At 36.1% G+C, this 19,353-nt stretch overlaps 1 protein-coding gene across 1 annotated transcript; it reads right to left on the reverse strand.

Annotated features, from left to right (window-relative positions):
• Positions 1-5,963: 5,963 nt before the first annotated feature.
• LOC306638975 (olfactory receptor 4C15-like) lies at positions 5,964-6,938 on the reverse strand (the record flags this gene model as incomplete). The annotated part of the gene is made up of 1 exon (XM_079102424.1): positions 5,964-6,938. The coding sequence occupies exon 1, from the start codon at positions 6,900-6,902 to the stop codon at positions 5,964-5,966; it is 939 nt and encodes a 312-aa protein (XP_078958550.1). The 5' UTR covers positions 6,903-6,938.
• Between the last annotated feature and the right edge of the window lie 12,415 nt (positions 6,939-19,353).

Genomic DNA, 19,353 nt, shown 5'->3' on the forward strand with positions numbered 1-19,353 from the left:
CAATTATAAAAAAGAAAATGAACTAATTATTAGTTAATTTCAATACATTAGGTTCCTCATGAGAGAAAACTAGAAAGCGGGTGTGAGAAAAGGACCAGTGAGAAAGTACAAGAAGAAAAAATGCTTTTCATCAGGTGAACACACAGAGGACCTTCAGAAAAAAGCTACATTCTCATCACATACAAAGGCTGTTTGAAATACAGTCATGGGCAAATGATGGACACCCACGCTATCCAGGCATGCAAACCTATTTTGGTTTATTTTAAATAAGAGGAAAAAAAGATTTAGGGACAAGGAGCACTTTGTCAAGATCCTAGCATAAGCTTAGGTCAATACTGCTTCAGGTTTATCATTGAAGTCAGTCATTATTTCTTAAACTCCTGAACTAAACTTTATCTCTGATTGGGGGACCACCATGGTAGTAGAGCACACCATTTACTCTTCTTTAGATTTTATTTCTATTCATTAGAATTTTAACAAGTTCAAATTATATCTGGGCACAAAACCCTTCTGTGCTTTTGTCCAGAAAATCATCTACCTCTATTCCTTTTCTTTGATATTACTATGTGTTTTGATTTGACTTGAATAAAATACTCTATATTACATATTTTCCTTGTTTCATTACCTTATGGTTTAAACAAAGGTTCACTTTTCTTATTTCATTAGATGTGAATGTTTCCTTACAAGGTAAGTATGGCCACTGGTCTTGTTCTTTTCTGTGTATTAACTGTGACCTGTAACATAGAGAGTTTTACTGAGCCAAAACAAGAATGGGATGCTGATACTAAACAGTTATTCTCTTTTGCATCCGCCTCACCTGTCATGTAAAATAACAAACCACAATCTTCCATGTCGATTGCAACCTCAAAAAGAGAAATCTTGAGCCATCAGAAAATGCCAGGTGTTTTTATTTTCCTGACTTGATCATAAAATCAAGTTCTTCAACTTTCATGTTGAGAAAAGTATGAAAACATGAATTAGATAGCTAATGAATAATAGTGAAAAGGAGACAGGGCAGAGAGTCAGTGAATCTGAGTAGCAGAGAGGAGAATGATAGCAAAGAGAGAGCAGCAGAGTCAGGGGGTAGGAGAAAGGAAGATCTAGAGAGGAGAGGTCTAAGGAGTCTGTGACCCAAGATTTTATCTCAAAGTTTAGCCTCCTTCTTTCCGATTCAATTCAAAGCTCTTGTGCCAAAACCAGAGAGGGGAAGTTGTACATCATGAGCAAGGAGGACCAAAGTCCTGAAACTCCAGGTGGGTGGAAACTGGAGGCCTAACATATACTCTGTCCCAGAAACACCACCACTGGCACTAAACTCTTCAAATGAGATAATCCTATGATAAAAAGTACAGCCATGCTGGGTTCAATGTCATGGTGATGTCTAATTCCACCTTCTGTTAACAGAAAGCCATTAAAGATATACTACAACTTCCTGCTGAGGCCAGGGGGGTATCATGAATCCTGGACCACCATAACTGTTCTTTTGGGAAATACTCCCCAGGAGCTCCACGTTTCATAGGAGGAGCAGTCAGTATAGTTTCCATCAAATCAATCTAGAGAAGGTAAAGTGCAGAGAGCCTTTCAGAGAGATTAAAACTCTTACCTCTTTTCTTTTAAGCAAACAGATGATTTCCAAGAAACTTCAACTTTCATTTACAGGAAACTGAATCACATGAAGCCTGGTTACAGCTTTCTATCACAATGACTATGGGATGTGGAGACACTATGCAGAGAGGAGATTTTACAAGTGGACATTACGTATTACACATGGTTCCTCCAAAAGCACTGTGTCATATGAAAACAACAATTTCTCTACTGGAACAAGGAACAAAGTTGTAAAAATTGGAGGAAGTTTCTTAATTTGGTTTGAAAACATTATGGAACAAACTATTCTGGTGTTCGGAGAAACGTCTGAAACCAGCATTTTTTCCAAGTTTGTCTTTGGTAACGGTGTAAGTAAATGAGTTTCTTTTTATTGGATTGGATATTTATAGTAATTCCACGAAGGTTTTAGAAGCCTAAGGTTTTTATTCTCAGGAACTCTAAGAAAGCCAAACTCCCAATCAGTCCCAAAGGTTGTCAGTGAGTTACCTAGTTAACACAGTCTGAAGACAAGGCAGGCACTGGGGTTAAATTTCAACTCAGTATTAATTGCAGCTGAGGAAAACTTGCTCATTTTTTATGTGATTATGACTTAAGTCCCTCTCTTATGGAATCATGGAATTCATTGAAGCCAGTTAAATGTCCACCTACCATGAGCCCTGGCTCTACCACTACCTGCTATTTGAATTTAATCAACTACATTAACCTCTTCAATTTTCAATTTAATCTTGTGTAGAGGTCAACTAATAATATTTATTTACCCCATTTCCACTCCCCTCTATGTTTTAAAACAGTGCAGAGAGAAGAAAGGGATGAGGATTATTGAATATTTTTTAACACATTTTTCTTTTTATTTGTAAAGATATATTCTCTTCCACACAAGGAAGATGGCTAGATCTTTGCTTTTGAATGTGATCATAAGCTACTAAAGTTGGGACATTACAAAATTACTTTCCTATGCTGGATGGAGACTGTGATTTATTAGCTAGTGTATGTATCTGCTAGGTATTCCGTTGCTTCTGAGATACCTATAATGAGGTTTATGTCACAGATCCAGAGATGGGGTGGGAGGACAGAAGCAGGAGACAGACTGCACAATGCTTCACACTTTTGCCCATGTGTCTGAGCACCAACCAGCAAGTCCAAGTGCCTGAGAGAAACATCTTAGGGAAAATATTACTGCCAGTCTGGCCTTTTTCATTGCAAACAGACTGGAAGAATTTTGAGAACATTTTTTGGTATGTCACCTAAAGCTTTTGGACCTCAACTTCTCCACCAATTAAATGGGAGTGTGAAGAAAAATTTATAATGTTATCATTTTACCAGTATACAATTTTATAAAGACTTCAAGATATATCATAAAAGAAGTAATCCCTGATTCAGAAAAAAGTGCAGAAGTAGTTATTGTGTTTTTATGAATCCCTCTTAAACATGAGGAATTGAGATGAGAAAGTGAAAAGACTCCCTCAAGGTGACAAAACCCATTAGTAACAGAAAGAGCTTACATTCTAAATCTCTCAACTAGGAGTCTAAAGCTTTAAAAAAAAGTAATAAGATATTTATAGTATTGTCATAAGATTTCTTGTCCTATAAAACAAGATCAGTCAACTAGGCAGGAGTCTGGGTCAATGATCTCACCTAGCCCCTTCAAGCTCTGAGTGAATTCTGTGAATGCACATTAAATATGTTGAGAACAGTTGAGATACCTAACAACTTCCCATAAAGCAAAACCAGGGATAGCCAGGGATGGATTGAGGGCAGTGAACTCTGGTCTTTCAATCACGGAAACTATGCAAGTCGGAATAGATGACAACTGATATTTGTACTCTTTTGTCATTTTTCTTTCTTTCTTTTTTTTTTTTTTTTGTACCAGGGATTAAACCCAGGTGTGGCTCTGTACGATTACAGGTGTGTTGCTACCATCACAGCCCAGCACTCTTTTGTCTCTCTCTTTTTTGGGGGGGCGGGGGGGTTACTAGGGATTGAATGCAGGAGTACTTGGCCCTGAGTTTCTTAGTGCCTCACTTCTGCTAAGGCTGGCTTTGAACTCACTCTCCTCCTGCCTCAGCCTCCCAAGCCTCTGGAATAACAGGCATGTTCCTCCGCACCAGACCACTCTTTTGTCTTTTGATCCACGTGTCTTATGTAAAATCTCAGAGTGAATTAGGAGCTTACTCTAAAACTTGTTCACTTAAAGTTACTTCTTACTAGGGTAAGCATATCAATGAATAATAAAGAAATTGTTCAGACCAAAACTAACCAATAAAATGGGAAATTGAAGCGATAGATTATTTTATTGAGATCCAAAATACCTACAGATCACTGAAAACAACTTTTATTTTTGAAATCAATGGGAGAATGAATGGAGAATGAACAGACTTGTAGAAAATAATTTAGTATAGATACAGGAAATAACTAAAAATAAAATTTATTTGAAGGACACCATTCCATGCCATGTTAAAATATGAACTGTAGTTTTCATCACTATCTGCATGCTAATGACACCAATGACTACATGCACTCTGCCAACATTTCAATGGATTAATATTACAGATGGGTTTGAACTTTTCTAAGGGAAGATATATCATGCATTCATTCAGTCAAAGTGTGTTTAATAAGACAGAGATGCATCAGTGAACCAAAAAGAAAGAAATTCTCTTCCTCATAGCTTAGGGTTTATGAAAGGAGACAAACAAAAATACAAGTATACAAATTATATGGAGGATCAGAGAGTGATATAGCTGTCAAAGAACAGAGAGGGTGACAAGGGGCTTAATGAAATCCACAATGCAGAGTTCTGCCTTTTAAAACACAGGTGATGTGGATGCATGGGGAATAAGGGAAGAGAGTGAGCTGGCACACTGATGGAAGAGGGGTCCAAGTCAAGAAATAGGTGCATAGGCTGTGAGCTAGGAGATGTCCCTGTGTGTTCAGTGAAAGAAAAGGAGCCAAGAGGGAGGGAGGGTGTGAAAAAGAAGCAGTCAGGGAGGTCACAGCCACCTAAATTGTAGAGTCTTGGAGGTGACTGTCAGGACTCCACTTTTTCCTCTAATCAAATGGAGAAAAATTGCAAGATGATGAGCAAAGTCATGTTTTCATGGTACCTATGAGTTAATACAGCATCACTCCTGAATTATTTCCCTTTTAGGGTTAGAAACCTGCTGTTATTCTTTCAAATATCCAGAAACATTTTTTCGAATCTCCACTTTTTTACATTGGCACTGTATTCCTACAAATTCTTTAAATAACTCTGGTAACTCCAAGGAGCCAACTTAGTGTTAGCCCAACAACATTATTGGGATGAGTGTCATCATGCCTAAGCAGATCTACATGGAAAACAAAATGCAAATCTAAAGCCACATCTGTTGTTCGGAGAGAATGAAATATTTCAGTACATAGGTTTGTTCTAGAAGCTACTTGGTAACCAGAGATGACTAAACTTTAGCAATAGAAATGACATATGTATCTACATTTAAATTATCTTTTTATTGATAATTGTTCCAATAGAATCATTTTCACTTGGTAGTCAAAGCTAAGAAAATTAGAATCATACAAATTGAAATGTGATCCTCTTTTAAAATTGACTTTTTACTTTGTGATGCTTTTGGCTACTATTTTTTCTGCAAGTGGGACATTTCACAGCACTATGTATGTACCTTAATAAGGCATTGCTGGTATAGAGGTGTTCCAACAGTTCCCTTTGACTTTACTTGGATAAGAAATGCTGATTGCTGACTCCCATATGGAGTGTGCCCCACTCTCCCTCCATAACTGACTGATGGCTTCTGATCTGAGAGGAGCTATCCATAGGCAGAACTCTCAGGAAACACAAGAAGGGACTCAAATTCTCCAGCCCACACTGAATGCCAAAGCCACCTGACACAGGGTGTCCTACAGTAGAGGTTTGGTGAGTCTCTACCCTTTATCCATCTTGAGTCCTGGTTGTTCTTCAACAGTAACTAAGATCACTGTCATCCATATTTTATAACATGAAATTGTATGAATAAATTTGTTTCTAATGCACAAAATATTTTGTTTTCACTCTGCAAAGATTTTGCAAAGAATAGAGAGAAGGGAGAGTAATCAGTAGGTAATCTCTCTTTCCATTCTTTATTTCTTTCATTATTAGATTCAAAGAAATATAAAATTCAATTCTTTTGAATTTATATATGAAATATCAAGTTGCCCATTCAGATCTGATAACTTTTGTGAATGTAAAAGCCATTTCCTGACCCCTATGTGAAGGTTTTTCCATACATATAAATATTACCATGTTTCTATACAAAGGAAATCCTATAAAGTTTTTTAGTAAAAAACAATTTGTTATTATTTCAGAAATTTAATTTTTCAAGTTTTAATGTCTACCTTTCATCAGAAAGCACCACTACTCTCTTCCACCCTTTTCTTATGGCATTTTTCACTTCCTGATTCCTGAAAGTGTAAATCAAAGGATTAAGCAAGGGACTCAGGATGGTGTAAAATATGGCCACCATTTTGTCAGAGGTAAAGGCAAATGGAGATCTTGCATAGGTACATATGCATGGAACAAAAAACAAAACCACCACAGCAATGTGAGATCCACAGGTGGACAGAGCTTTCCTCTGCCCTTCAGCACTGTGTGTCCTCAGGGAGAACAAGATGACACCATAGGAGACAAGCAACAGGGAGAAGATGATGATGCAGATTAACCCACTATTGGCGATCACCAGAAGGCCTAGGATGCGGGTGTCAGTGCAGGCCAGCCCCAGTAATGGGTACAGGTCACACATGAAATGATCAATGACATTAGGTCCGCAAAAGGGCAGCTGGAAAGTAAAGAGAATCTGGATGATGGAATGCAAGAAGCCCCCTGTCCAGGCCACCCCCACCAGAATGCCACAGAGCCTCCAGTTCATGATGGAAGAGTAGTGCAAGGGCTTGCAAATGGCCACATAGCGGTCAAAGGCCATGACAGAGAGGACAATTACCTCTGCCCCTGCAAGGAAGTGTTCAGCAAAAAGTTGAATCATGCATCCTTCATAAGATATGGTTTTTCTTTCACGAATAGAGTCCACAATCATTTTTGGTGTGATGGCAGAGGAGAAGCAGGCATCCAGGAAGGATAGGACTGCCAGGAAGACGTACATGGGGGAGCCCAGCAGTGCAGGGCTGCAGAGAATGCTCACTATAATCAGCATGTTGCCCAAAACAGTTGCAATGTAGACCAACAAAAACACAACAAAAATCATTTTCTGAACTCTTGGAATATTTGAAAGCCCCAGTAGGACAAACTCAGTTACAGTGCTCTGGTTTTGCATCATTTCCAAGGAAAATATGAAGGTAAAAGAGTGATCATGTAAACCTACAATTAGAATTAAAAATTGCTTTATGCTATTTGTAATATTATAGCCATCAACTAGTTGGTGCTTCATTATTTGAACTTATCTTGAGTGCTTTTTTTTTTTATCACCAAGAAAATAATATTAGACTTTTATTGAAAGCTGCTATAGATCAGGCAAAACTGAGGTGGTGATACATTATTGTTCACTGGAGAAAACCAGATTTTCAAATGGGTGGAGAAGTTGCTTTTTATTTCAAAGTCCAGCTTTAGTCATTGTGAATTATTTAGAGGCACTTTGAAGCCACACACAAATTGCAAAACAAAAAAGACTATTATTTATTGATCAAACCTTCAATAGGTATGGGATGAGGTAGGGTTGAGTAACCTGCCATGCTTGACCAGAGGACTGCCTAATCTACCATTAGAAAAAGAAATAAGAGGTAGTTGAGGTGGTTTTGGAAAATCACGGCTACTCCTCAAAATTGTTTTAAAACTTTGAAAAGAATTGATCCTTTGGATAAGATGCTTCATTCTTTATAAAACAGAAAGATGTATAAAAAAGTACATAGCTCTTGATGCATAAGTATATACAAAGTGTTGAGATTTTACTAGCAATTCATCATTTAAAAATGTGAGCAAAGGTTAATAAAAATAATATCTATTTTATGATAAATAACTGGAACAATGAGGGAAAGCAATTGCTCAGGAACAACAATCTGTGTGAGGTCTTTTGATCCTTATTTATTGGAGAGGAATTTTTAATTCAATTTTAATTTGAATCAAACAACAGATTCTTCATTGGGAATTATAACATGGAATTTCTAACTTCAAAATTCAATTCTTTTAAAAAAGGTTAGCAGAGAAAGGAGTAGAATTTTTTTCTTTTCCAGGAGGAAGTTCAGAGCAGGCAAGGTCTCTCTACATATTAAAATTTAAAGTATATTATTCGATTGCTCAGGTTTGAATGAGGAATCTTGATAAAGCAAACAAGCACATCACGAAGAATCAGAAGGTGATTGTCCAGTCTCCTACAAATGCATATTGGCAACCCCTAGGTAAGAAAGGGAATAACTAGGTGAATATAATTTAGAGTCTTGAGACTTTATTATATGTTAATTATTTATATAATGTCACCTTATCTGAGCAAATATAATTCTTCAAAACACATGGTTTCAAATTTATGTGGATTTATTGTAAGATAGAAATGTTTAAAAATAGCTTGAATCCTCATCTCCTAGGATTATAATGATGGTCAAATTTGGAAATGTAAAAATACAAATGATAAAATGTTCTTATATAAAAACCAGATGACCTCACCCACAGGAAGTTTTTCCATGAGCTCTCCAGATAAATACTCCCAACTCTTGAAATTATTTGCCTCTGGTTGACACAGCTTCAAAAAAGTGATTGTATCCTCTCCTGTTCATGTAACTAAAATGCAAACAGCATTTTTGTCTGTGAATATTTATATGTACACATATGCATACATATGTATTTTTGGTTGTTAAAAAGGGGGAATAAAACAATCATTGGGCTTATTCAAGAATGACAAATGACTTCCCTTTGAGCCATTTATATTACATAATGCTTTATATTAATAAAGCTAACATATACAACTGTGTGCCTTAGCATATGTCCTCCGCCAGATTGAAGGCAGCCATTGTCACCATGCCTTCAGTTCATTCCTCACTAGTGTCTGCACCTTGAACTCTGTGTCTACAGCTCACAGACTATCACTAAGGCAACGAGAGTGTAAGCAAACCCTAAATGTCATAGGGTCAGACAACAACCCTGGAAGATCAATATATAATTTAGCAGTGGTCTGCTAAACCAAGAACCAAAGCAGGAAAGGCAAAGAATGAGGAAGAACATCTGCTCCAGACTCATGCAGACTTGGCTTCCAATCTTTCTGAGGCTCAGATCAGTTTTTTCACAGATCCTAAAAATTCTAAAAGCCTCAAGTTTCTGCTCAGTGAATGGGTTTATTAGGAATGATTCTCTGTGTGGATCTTCAGTAGAGTCCAGTGAAGTCATCCACTAGAAATATCAATGCAGTCAGAAGCACAGATGGTGGGGAGGCGTGAGAATGACCTGCCACAGCCCAGGACACAGAGCAGAATGACAACCTTTGCCTCTGATTCCTGCCTCACCTTGACAAGGCTGAGTGTTTTTCCTCTTACTGATTTACAAGCGTAAAGTATTTTGACAATTATTTGCAGTGAAGAAATTATTCTTTTAAAATACACAACATTTAAATGTCTTTAGCATTCCTTGAATACATTACTGTGGCCTTCAGTCCCCCCTGGTTTCATTCCTCTTTCCTCTACAAAGAAATCCAAACTGAGTGGCAGGTTCAAAGGAAGATAGTTTCCTAATTCATCAAATAATCAAGGAGCTCTTATTTATTCATTATCTTTTTCTGGAGATGTTCTTAGAGCAATAATATTTTTGGATTAAATACTCATCAGATACTAACAAACCAACACTTTCTTTTACCAAATAAGGAATTTCCAAAACTAGGGCTGATATAGCAACAACAAAGAGTATAGTGTGCTCATGGTTTATGACCACAAATTTTATGATTTTAAATTATGTAAGATGTAATTGTCTGAAATGTACTATGCTCTTCTGGATGGAATCCTACTATGGAAAAAGTACAGTAGTGGAAAATAATTTAAATGTACATAAATTCTTGTATTATTACTATTTTTATTATTATTGGATACCAGGGATTGAACCCAGGGGCACTTAATCACTGTGCCACAACTTCAGGCTTTTTATTTTGAGACAGATCTTGCTAAATTGCTTAGGATCTCACTAATTTGCTGAGGCTGGCCTCAAACTTGTGGTCATCCTGCTTCAGCCTCCTGAGTGGCTGACATCACAGGCATATACCATCATGTCCAGTAAAGTCTTATATTATTTACAAGTATCTCTTAATATTGGCAAACATACCCATGGTAACATAAGAAAACAATATGAAAGGAAATTGAGTAACATACTAGCACCCTCTATACCATCTTATTTCTGTTAATCTATAATTATTCAGAATAGATAATTAAGAAAAAAGAAACAAATCTGTTTAGTGTTTCTATCAAAAAGAGAGCAATTCCAGTTTCATACTTAATAGCTGTGTGTCAGCTTTCTGATCCATGAAAAGCATAAATCAAAAGGAAGATGTGAGTATTCGTGTCAGCAATATTTTAAACAGTGTCTGCATAAACAAAGTGAGATAAAAATTAATTATTCATAAGAATAAAATGTCTTTTTTAAACTCATGCTTTTAAAAATGACTTCTACACTAAAATGGCAACAAAATTGATTCATTCATGTAATACTTCTGAAAAATATATTAGTAAATGTTTCCATAATCTTAATTTGCTTATATTGCTTATACTACTAACCCCAGGCATATAAATTTATCCTAATAATGAAAAAAGATGTGGAAATTTTATATTGAAAAATTATTCTATGTTAATAATGGCAATTGAGAAATATCAAACCCATTCAGCAATTAAGATGTTTATATAAATGACTATTACAAATTATCATCACATGATACTAAGAATAAAACATTAATAACATGAGGACATACAACAAGAAGCATTTTATACTAAGTGAAAGGCAGATGAAAAAGAAAATCACTGACCATTCATAAATATTTTAAATATAATTCTATAACTTAGAAGGGAACATATAATAATAATCTTTTTATTTTTTGTTACTATTATAGGAGTATTTAGAATTAAACATCAAAATTAAAATCTTACCATCAAATTTCCTAGACGTTCAGAAAGAGAATGTAAGGTTTGTGGTTAATTTATTTGTCAAGGGTTATACTAACATAACCCAGCATCTTATATAAAAATTTTAAACAATTGAAAACTTTCCATAAGTGACCCCACCATAGACCCACCCTCTCTAACTTCCATGTGTTCTTCAATATCAGTTTTAGGTCTATATTCTGATGTAGATAGCAGGTTGTACTGTTCACATTTCTCCTAGAAAATGCCTTGGTTTCTCCTTCCTTCACGTATACTCTTGAATATGATGGTCCTGTTCCTGAGATTGCTCAGGGCTCCCTCAAATCATGACTTGTCTGCACTGGTCACCACCTTGGGCTGTGATCTTGTAAAGTTGGCATCTCTGTGCCCCACTCTTCACATTACCCACTCTTTTCTTCCTAACAAAACAAATCATTTAGCAACAAAACTAATTCTAACATCAATTGCTCTGTAAATAATACAATTTCTGTTTTAAATTTTATTGTTTATATACACATATGTATCTTTCAAAACTGTAAGAGAGCTGTAATAAGATTTTCATTACAGGCAGTGTTTTTGTAACTATACTTTAAGCAATAAATTTCATAGAGTTTATATGCACACGTATGCACATATCAGTCATACTTTCATATTGCTTATTAAATAATTATTGTAACAAATTTAAAAATAAATTAAAATACTACTTGTAATAAACTTTTCTGTTAAATTCCTTAAATTTTCCATATATTTGATCTAGGATTATTCTTCACCAATTAAAGATTATTTTTCTTGTCCTGTCTAATGAAACATGCCCCATCTAATTAAGCACATTCCCTTTCCTGACTATCTAAGATGCATATTCTTTTCGGATTGCTGGTCCTTTCTTCTCAGTGTACTCATGCTCATTTCCCTAGATCTCTCAATCCTGCTAAATGTGAGTGAAAATATATTCTTTCTCTCTGCTAGTTTCCTTCTTAACAGATGCCTGAACTTCTTTTCTGTTGTCTTAGTGATTTAGCTAATTGCAAGGGTGATGTCAAGCTATGAAGACTAGTCCTGAAGCAGTTCTGCACATCAGCCACTTGGATTTTCCTGAACAATCCTGTAGCAGGAGCCCAATGCAATCTGTGACATCAGGCACACTTAACAAACTACATAGATAGTTAAATCACAAGCTTCCATTCTGTGCTATGAGTCCCCTTATCTTTATTGTCATTTCCTGTGCTATTTGTTAGTTTGTGGTTGTGGCAATAGTAAACTCTCTATCACTACCCATGATTGGCACAGGAGTACTTAATTTTTCCTACATCTGTACTTTGACATGCATACATAATATTCACCTTTAAATCTAAAGCATTAGGATGGGGGTATCATTAGAGAACAAATGAGAATGTATTTAAAAGGAACAAATAAGATGTTTTAGAGAAGTAGTAGAAAAATATTCACTTGAATTCCTAAGTTATTCAGTTTTTACTCAAGATAAAAGACTGAGTATGGATTTACTTTCATAGGAGTTCCTAAAGCAAAGGAAGGAAAGTAATTAAAATAGGAGAACGATTTGAATGCTCTCCATTGTGTACTTAGATGTCAAGTGCTGTCCTCTCAGCTCCACATATGCCGTTTCACCCCTGCTATATCCATTCATCTTGGTACAATCCCCACTAAAGATGAGAAATCTGGGGGCCAGAAAGTTTATGCAGCTAGCTCAAGTGTTCACTGTTACTAAGGAAAAGGACAGTGCGTGACATTAACCATGAGAACCCGACTACAACACCTGCACTTTGAAGCAGTGCATCACCATTGCAAATCCTGTCTGAAAAGGCCGAAGTGTTAATTAGTAATCTCACCTTTTGTCAGGTCCTTAAACACTCTGGTAATGGCCAAAGCATGATGCTCTTTCTTTTTTCAGGTCTTCATTCTTCACCTAAGAGAGAAATGACTTCTCTGGTAGTAGAGATGGAGGATGTTCCCACTGATGCTCAACTGATGCCTTCAAGATGGACCTCGGAAAAAAGAAAAATGAAGTAAAAGTTTCTGCCTTGGCTTCTGACTGGAATTTAAAGAGGCTCCCTGAGAAACCATGAACCTTTGGAATTGCTTCTCAGCCTCCCTGGGGATTGGAATTCTTTCCACTACCCTGATTAACCAACACAATTTTATGTGGCTTTTCACTTGCTCAGGAGTTTACAAAGCTTTTATGTCCCTGTGTAACAGGGTTCTTTGCTTCTTTTTTTAAACTTCTCTTTGTTAACATAAGATGTTTTCATTTCCTTTCTTATTCAGGAATAGAGTACAGTGTATAAGAGGATGGGATGTCGTATCACTTTGCAGTATTCAGGCAAAGTACTTATATTACTAAGCTTAAGAGCTGAGTCCTGGATAAGAGATCCTTCATCAGTCCTTGAAGAAAATGCATACTGCTTGTGGACTAAGGCAGCAAGGAGTGTGTATGAGAGAAAAAACATTTACATAAAAGTATATGAATCATATACATTACTTGAATTGCTTTTTTTAAAGCTGATCTAAAGAATCCATGACTTTAAAACTAAAAACACAATTTCTGAAGAGTGAAGGCATTTTTTTCTCTTCTAATCTGAGAGATGATAAGGCAGATCTGTGTGATGTCAGGGAACACAGCATGGAGACTAATGCTTGAGGGAAAACTCAGAGGAAGCCATTCAGGCTCTTTTAAGAGGACCCACAACAAACCATTTGCTACTTTACAGTCTTCAAGCATGGTGTCCTATTTTTGTTCCTCTTCACTCCCAAAGGAGAAAAAATGTAAAATAAAAGTGATTTGTGAAAAAAGAATATTAAAGCTCAGAAGCCTTATCAATCATTCATAGAATTAAGAAACAAGTTTAATTTTCTTTTAACTGAAATTCTACTTGTGAGTGCTGACACAGAAGAATTATCTGACATGAATCACACTCCCGGTGAGGGGGATATTTCAAGAATGCCAGTCAGTAATAAGGTGCCACCAACACATCTGGACTTCAAACTGCACTGAAACTCCCATTTTAGTCTTAGGCCTGCTTTGCTAAATGCTTCATTTGTTTCTGTTAGAAAAACAGAGTTGGATAACTTGGGAATAAAATCACAAAGAGAATGGTGCAGATAAGATAATAAATATTATATGCACAGTTGTGAAAAATAGGAGAATTAAAAAAAATTATTTTTTTAGTTTGACTCAGAAAAGAAACAGAAACAGAGAGAGCGACAGTCAGAAAATGGAGAAATGTGAACAAAAGGAGGTGTGGGGTAGCAATTAGGTCTTCCATGATTTAGCTTATACTCCATTCTTTCCCATACATTTTGTGTCACGGACAATATATTTTATTCATTAGATCATTTGGCATTCCTTTTCTTTTTTATGATTTTGTTAGTGCACAGTAGTTAGGTAAAACAGTGGAGTACATTCTGACACAATATAAATGTATTACTGTCCCTTTCCCTCCCCTCTCCCTTCCCCTGATCCCCTTCCTCTATCCTCCTACTGGTCTTCCTTCTATTTATTTATAATATTAAAATTCCATCCTTACCATTAAATTTAAAAATTATAAAATATTTCCAGAGACAAATCATTTAATTTTTGAATACTCTCTTCTTTTTTTAAAGAATTCTTTGAGACTCGGTTTATAGCAAATATAAACAAAAAATGATGTTCTGAGATTGAGTATACCCAGTCCTCCATTTCTTCTGATAATTTTTTTTTTAATTACCAAAGCTGCTTTTCAAACACAGGTACACATCTGCACATATTTTAAAATTGTCTAATCAATTTCTGTGAAAAGATTTGTCATTAGGAGAGGAATGAGTGGGTGGCTATCAATTCACCAGAAAAATACTGTTAGTAAAATCAGGACCTCTCCCATGATGTGCAGGGTCAGTCAAATGTTCTTATGTGAACACTCCTTATATAACCAGCAGGATGTAAAGGATAATAAACAATTTGAATAAAGAAGAGTATATTTTTAAAATTCTTGAAACAGTATCAGATTTCATGATTTATGGATGAAGATTTAGAACAGTGAGCAAACAAGAGGTATGAATCAAAGCACAAGAAGACTCTTCCTACTTAGCCAGCATGTCTCCATCATATCCAGGAATCATCTCTTCTTTTTCTGTGAAGAAAAACCTATTTTGATGAAATAATTCTTCTGAATTTCCTGTACTACCATTCTTAAACTCCACGTTACATCAGTTCAAGAAAACCCATCATTTATTGGGCTGCCCAAGATTACTGTCCTCCAGGAACTCTGTTACATATACTTTTTGATAATGATCACAGACACAAATAAAATGACAAAGTATGTAAGAAAATGCAAATGATAACTCCTTCCTTGTTCATGTCAAATGGAACATTTAGAATTCCTTAGGAAATAACTACATATTCCTTGGACTCCTGAGGCATTAATCACTGCATGCTCTTAGGTGATGTTTGTTGACACTGTCCACAGCCTGCAGCCACACACTGCAAGCAGAGGGGAAAAGAATAGTCAGCTAATTTAAAACCAAGCACACTTTAATTTAGATAATCAGGTTCCCAACTAGATGCTCAGACATGCAAATGAAATCAGACTGTAAAGTGTGTTATCTCAGTGATTAGCATGGAGTCTGAAGCCACACTGACTCCTGTCAGAGGACACCCTACTTCCCACCAGGGATCTGCCATTCAACGTATTTCTTGATCTTCACCTGTAGAACATAAATGATTCTAGAAACTACCTTTAAGGGACTCTAGAATGGCTAAGTGATTCAATATGAGCAAAACATGTGGAGGTGGTTGTGCACTGTGTGCAATTGGGGCAATTGTATTCATCATGATTATTAGCATTGGCTTTCCAAGAGGACATTTTTACTTTTCAAAAATGTTAATTGCAATTATTCACTTATCAATAATACAGCTACAAAAGTGTTTTTAAAACGTGAAGTTCCTTTGATGAGTGATATATTGGTACTTCAGATCATACTAGTTTTTCTCACAATGATCTGATGGTATGAATGACAGCTCCAAATAACTTCAGTAAATATTAAAAATTGAATTGACAGAGCATGCCATCTAGAATATTGGCATGAGAAGAAAGAAAAAAAATTGCTTTCTTGGACAGATAGATCATCATGAAAACTCTAGTTAGGCAGAATTCAAGGTCATAGAAGGAAAACTTGGAAATAAGTTGTCTTCTTAGCTGTAGTCCGTGAAAGCAAGGTTATGAAATTTTGAAATGTGTCAATTAGTGAAGTATAAAATTTGGAGTATAGAATCATGATAGTGTTTTGATTATGTCATATGAGAACAAAAAGCAGTCAGAATTATTTAATTAAATTTTATCTTCCTTTCAAACTTAAATTACACACAGTTGGACTTGGAGATTATCCATAACAGAGACCCTAACCCCTTTCCAGAGGCCCACTGAAGATATTCATCTTTTTCTTTCCTGCACATGGTAATTCAGTACAAAATACAAGCAGGTGTTAAGGCAAGAATGCAACAAATCACCAAGTCAATCTTGAAGCAAGAGATGGAAACGATCTCCAGTTGGTGGGCGAAGGGCAGGCTACAAGTCTGCACTCTTTGACCCCCTCCAGGGGTCAGAGCACATCTTTTATAGTTCAAAACCACAAGTAAAGCATGTCAGTACATTAATCATAAGGGGATGTTGCTGATTCAAAATCATAAACAAAAATCATGAGATCCAAATCATATGTAGAATGGGAAGTGGGTCAAAAATGACACTATTTGAGTATAATTTAAAGAGTGATTACTAACTTCTAGACAATCATTCTCTGACATTCTATGGGGTTAGGGTACATTGCACAAATAAAGTGTACAAGAATAGAAGGAACAATTTTGCCACTTTGCTTTGCCAAATATGCTATGCTAAGCAATTGTTGGTGGGTATAGAGGTGGTGTTATTTTATGGGAGAAGCATTTCTTACATAAAATGAATGGAGTCTCAGGGTAAAATGGAGATTGTTTGGTCAAGGCACATATAGTTTAACCCATAAGAGTGGTCCCTGCTAAATAAAGGCTGGCATGGAGAGCATCCCAAATATCATCCCTCAGTGCCAATTTTCTTCTTATCAAAGACTCAAAATACCTTATTCTCAAGTATTCTCTGGGGGTATATAAAAAACTAAACATCTTTCCTCAGCTTTGAGAGAATCATAAGGATCAAATATTCAAGCCAACATGTCATTAATTGCAGTATGATAGTTGCTGATCCTAGAATGCTTTAAGTAGATAGATCCTCACAGGGCTTTATTGAGATGCTTATTTTATTTTTTTAAAGAAGGAAAAAAAATCAATTATTATATATTCTCCTCACTTTTTTCCAACCTTTCTAATAGTTTCCTTCTTTTCTATAGGAATTTGAAAAAGAGAAGTAAGCCGGGCATGGTGGTGCATACCCATAATCCCAAGGGCTTGGCAGGCTAAGGCAGGAGGTTCATAAGTTCAAATCCAGTCTCAGTAACTTAGCGAGGTCCTCAGCAACTTAGCAAGACACTGAAAATAAAAAAAAAGAAAAAAAAAAAAAAAAAGAAAAATGAAAAGGGCTGGAGATAAGGCTCAGTGGCCAAGCGCTCCTGGGTTCAACGCCTGGTACCAAAAATAAATAAATGTGTGTGTGTGTGTGTGTGTGTGTGTGTGTGTGTGTGTGTGTGTGCATTTGAATTATTTGAATTTATAATGATTTATAAACAAAATGAAATAGCCTATACAGTTCTCAGATGACTTGTTGAGATGCTTACTATGATGTTCAAAGCTCTCTGTACCATCTGCTTTTCAATTTATCCTCATTCCTATTGCTGTATAATCACTGCTGTCTCTCCTGAATACATTTCATGATCACTCCGTCTCTCACACCATCAACACTTCCTCTGCTCACTTCCACTGTCCATTTCCACTCTGGACAAAGGACCAGTTTAAATATGAGTGCCTCAGAAAAGCCTTCCCAGATTGTAACAGACAAGTAAATTATTCCCTGAAGTCACCCAGTATTAAAATGTGTCCATATTTATTGAGTCACATAATCTTGAAGGTATCATGCTCTTATTTTTACTTCAACAATTTTTATTTAAAATATTGTACAATATATTAAAACTACCATGCATAGCTCAGGCTAACCTGAATGTAGAGTTTTGTTCAGAGCATCAGAGATCCGGGATGAGAATATGAGTTTTCAAATTCCATGAAGTGACTCTCTAATATACTACCCCACATGCCACACAAAGGGCACACTCCAAACATCCAGGTGGTGCCAACATAAATCCAAGAAACCATAGACACATAGGAGAAGAAATCACTTGCCTTTTCGTATTTGTGAATACCCTAATGGATGTAATCTTCATGATGACTCAAAGAGAATGTCAGTTTATATTGATACTTGAAAAAATAATAGTGAGAAAAATATTTCAATGATTAGAGGATAAGGGGAGGAGTCAGAGCCAAGGGAAAATAGTGACATTTTTACTAAGAGTAACAGAAGAAAGATAATCTGGAAATCGGATAGAGTACCCACAGTGGAAGAGTGAGCCATGATCCATGGTAGCCACAGAGAAGTTTAGGAGGGAAAACCATTCCATACATTGAACAAAGTAAAGAACATATCTGACTTATGATTTCACAAAACATTTTGTTCTACATGTACTGTCTTTTTTCCGCTATCCAAAGACCTTTTTCTAAATTCATACTTTTTACATTATCATAATGTGTTTCTGCAAACTCTTTGAATAACTACAGAAACTCTAACAGGTGAAATTGTAATTAGCATGACAGTTAGATGGCCTAAAAGTTGAAAACACTGGAATGTATTTCAATATGTTTAAAGTTATCAACACAGAAAACAAATTGGAAAGCCAAAGCTACCATTGTTTTGGAGGCAATTTTGAATTATTGTTGCTCAATAAACTAGTGGAATGAAAAAGTTTGGGTAGATGCCTTTCAGTATTTGTTTACCCTCCACCCCACCCACTGAATATTAGTGCATTATCTCCTTGTATGTAACTAGAGTCCACAGTGAAATGCTGAGCATCAAAATAATTTTAAAAGTTTGAATTTGAGCACATAATGGATTGAACATGATTTGGTGTTGGTCACTGCGATCTGACCAGAATAGTGTTTTACATTATAGCTACATTTCAAATCTTCGCTTCACAGATTCATGAAGCCAAGATTTATGAAGCCAAGCTAAAAGATCCACATTTCTTGAACTAGTTCTGAGGGATAAATGAACTGAAAAATTGCAGACCTTGGAAGGCAGAGGACATGAAGAAGCTCCCCCTGCTTTAAGGACAGGCAGGTGTGAAGAAAGGGAAAAGTGAAACAGACACACTTGTGTGTCTGAGCCTTGTCACACTCTTGGTCTGCTGCAGGGCACCTGCATTGCCCAGGTGAGTTTTGACTCACAATTTAATCTTTCATGAACTTTTTCTGGGGTGATAAGTGAAATTACATGTATCTTTTGCAATCTATTTTGAGGAGGAAAGTAATATCATATGCTTTTCTACTGTGGTGGTGGCCTGTAAGATTAAACAGAGGAAAAAGAAAAGATACTTTACTACCTTTGCCCACAGTACTCTCAATGGTATGTCATCATTGTTGATTTTCCAGTTACTACTGATGACACTTGACTACCTGAGACTAGCAAAACAGAAATGACCACC

The sequence above is a fragment of the Sciurus vulgaris genome (genome assembly GCF_902686455.1).
Source record: "Sciurus vulgaris genome assembly, chromosome: 11".
Classification (NCBI taxonomy): domain Eukaryota; kingdom Metazoa; phylum Chordata; class Mammalia; order Rodentia; family Sciuridae; genus Sciurus; species Sciurus vulgaris.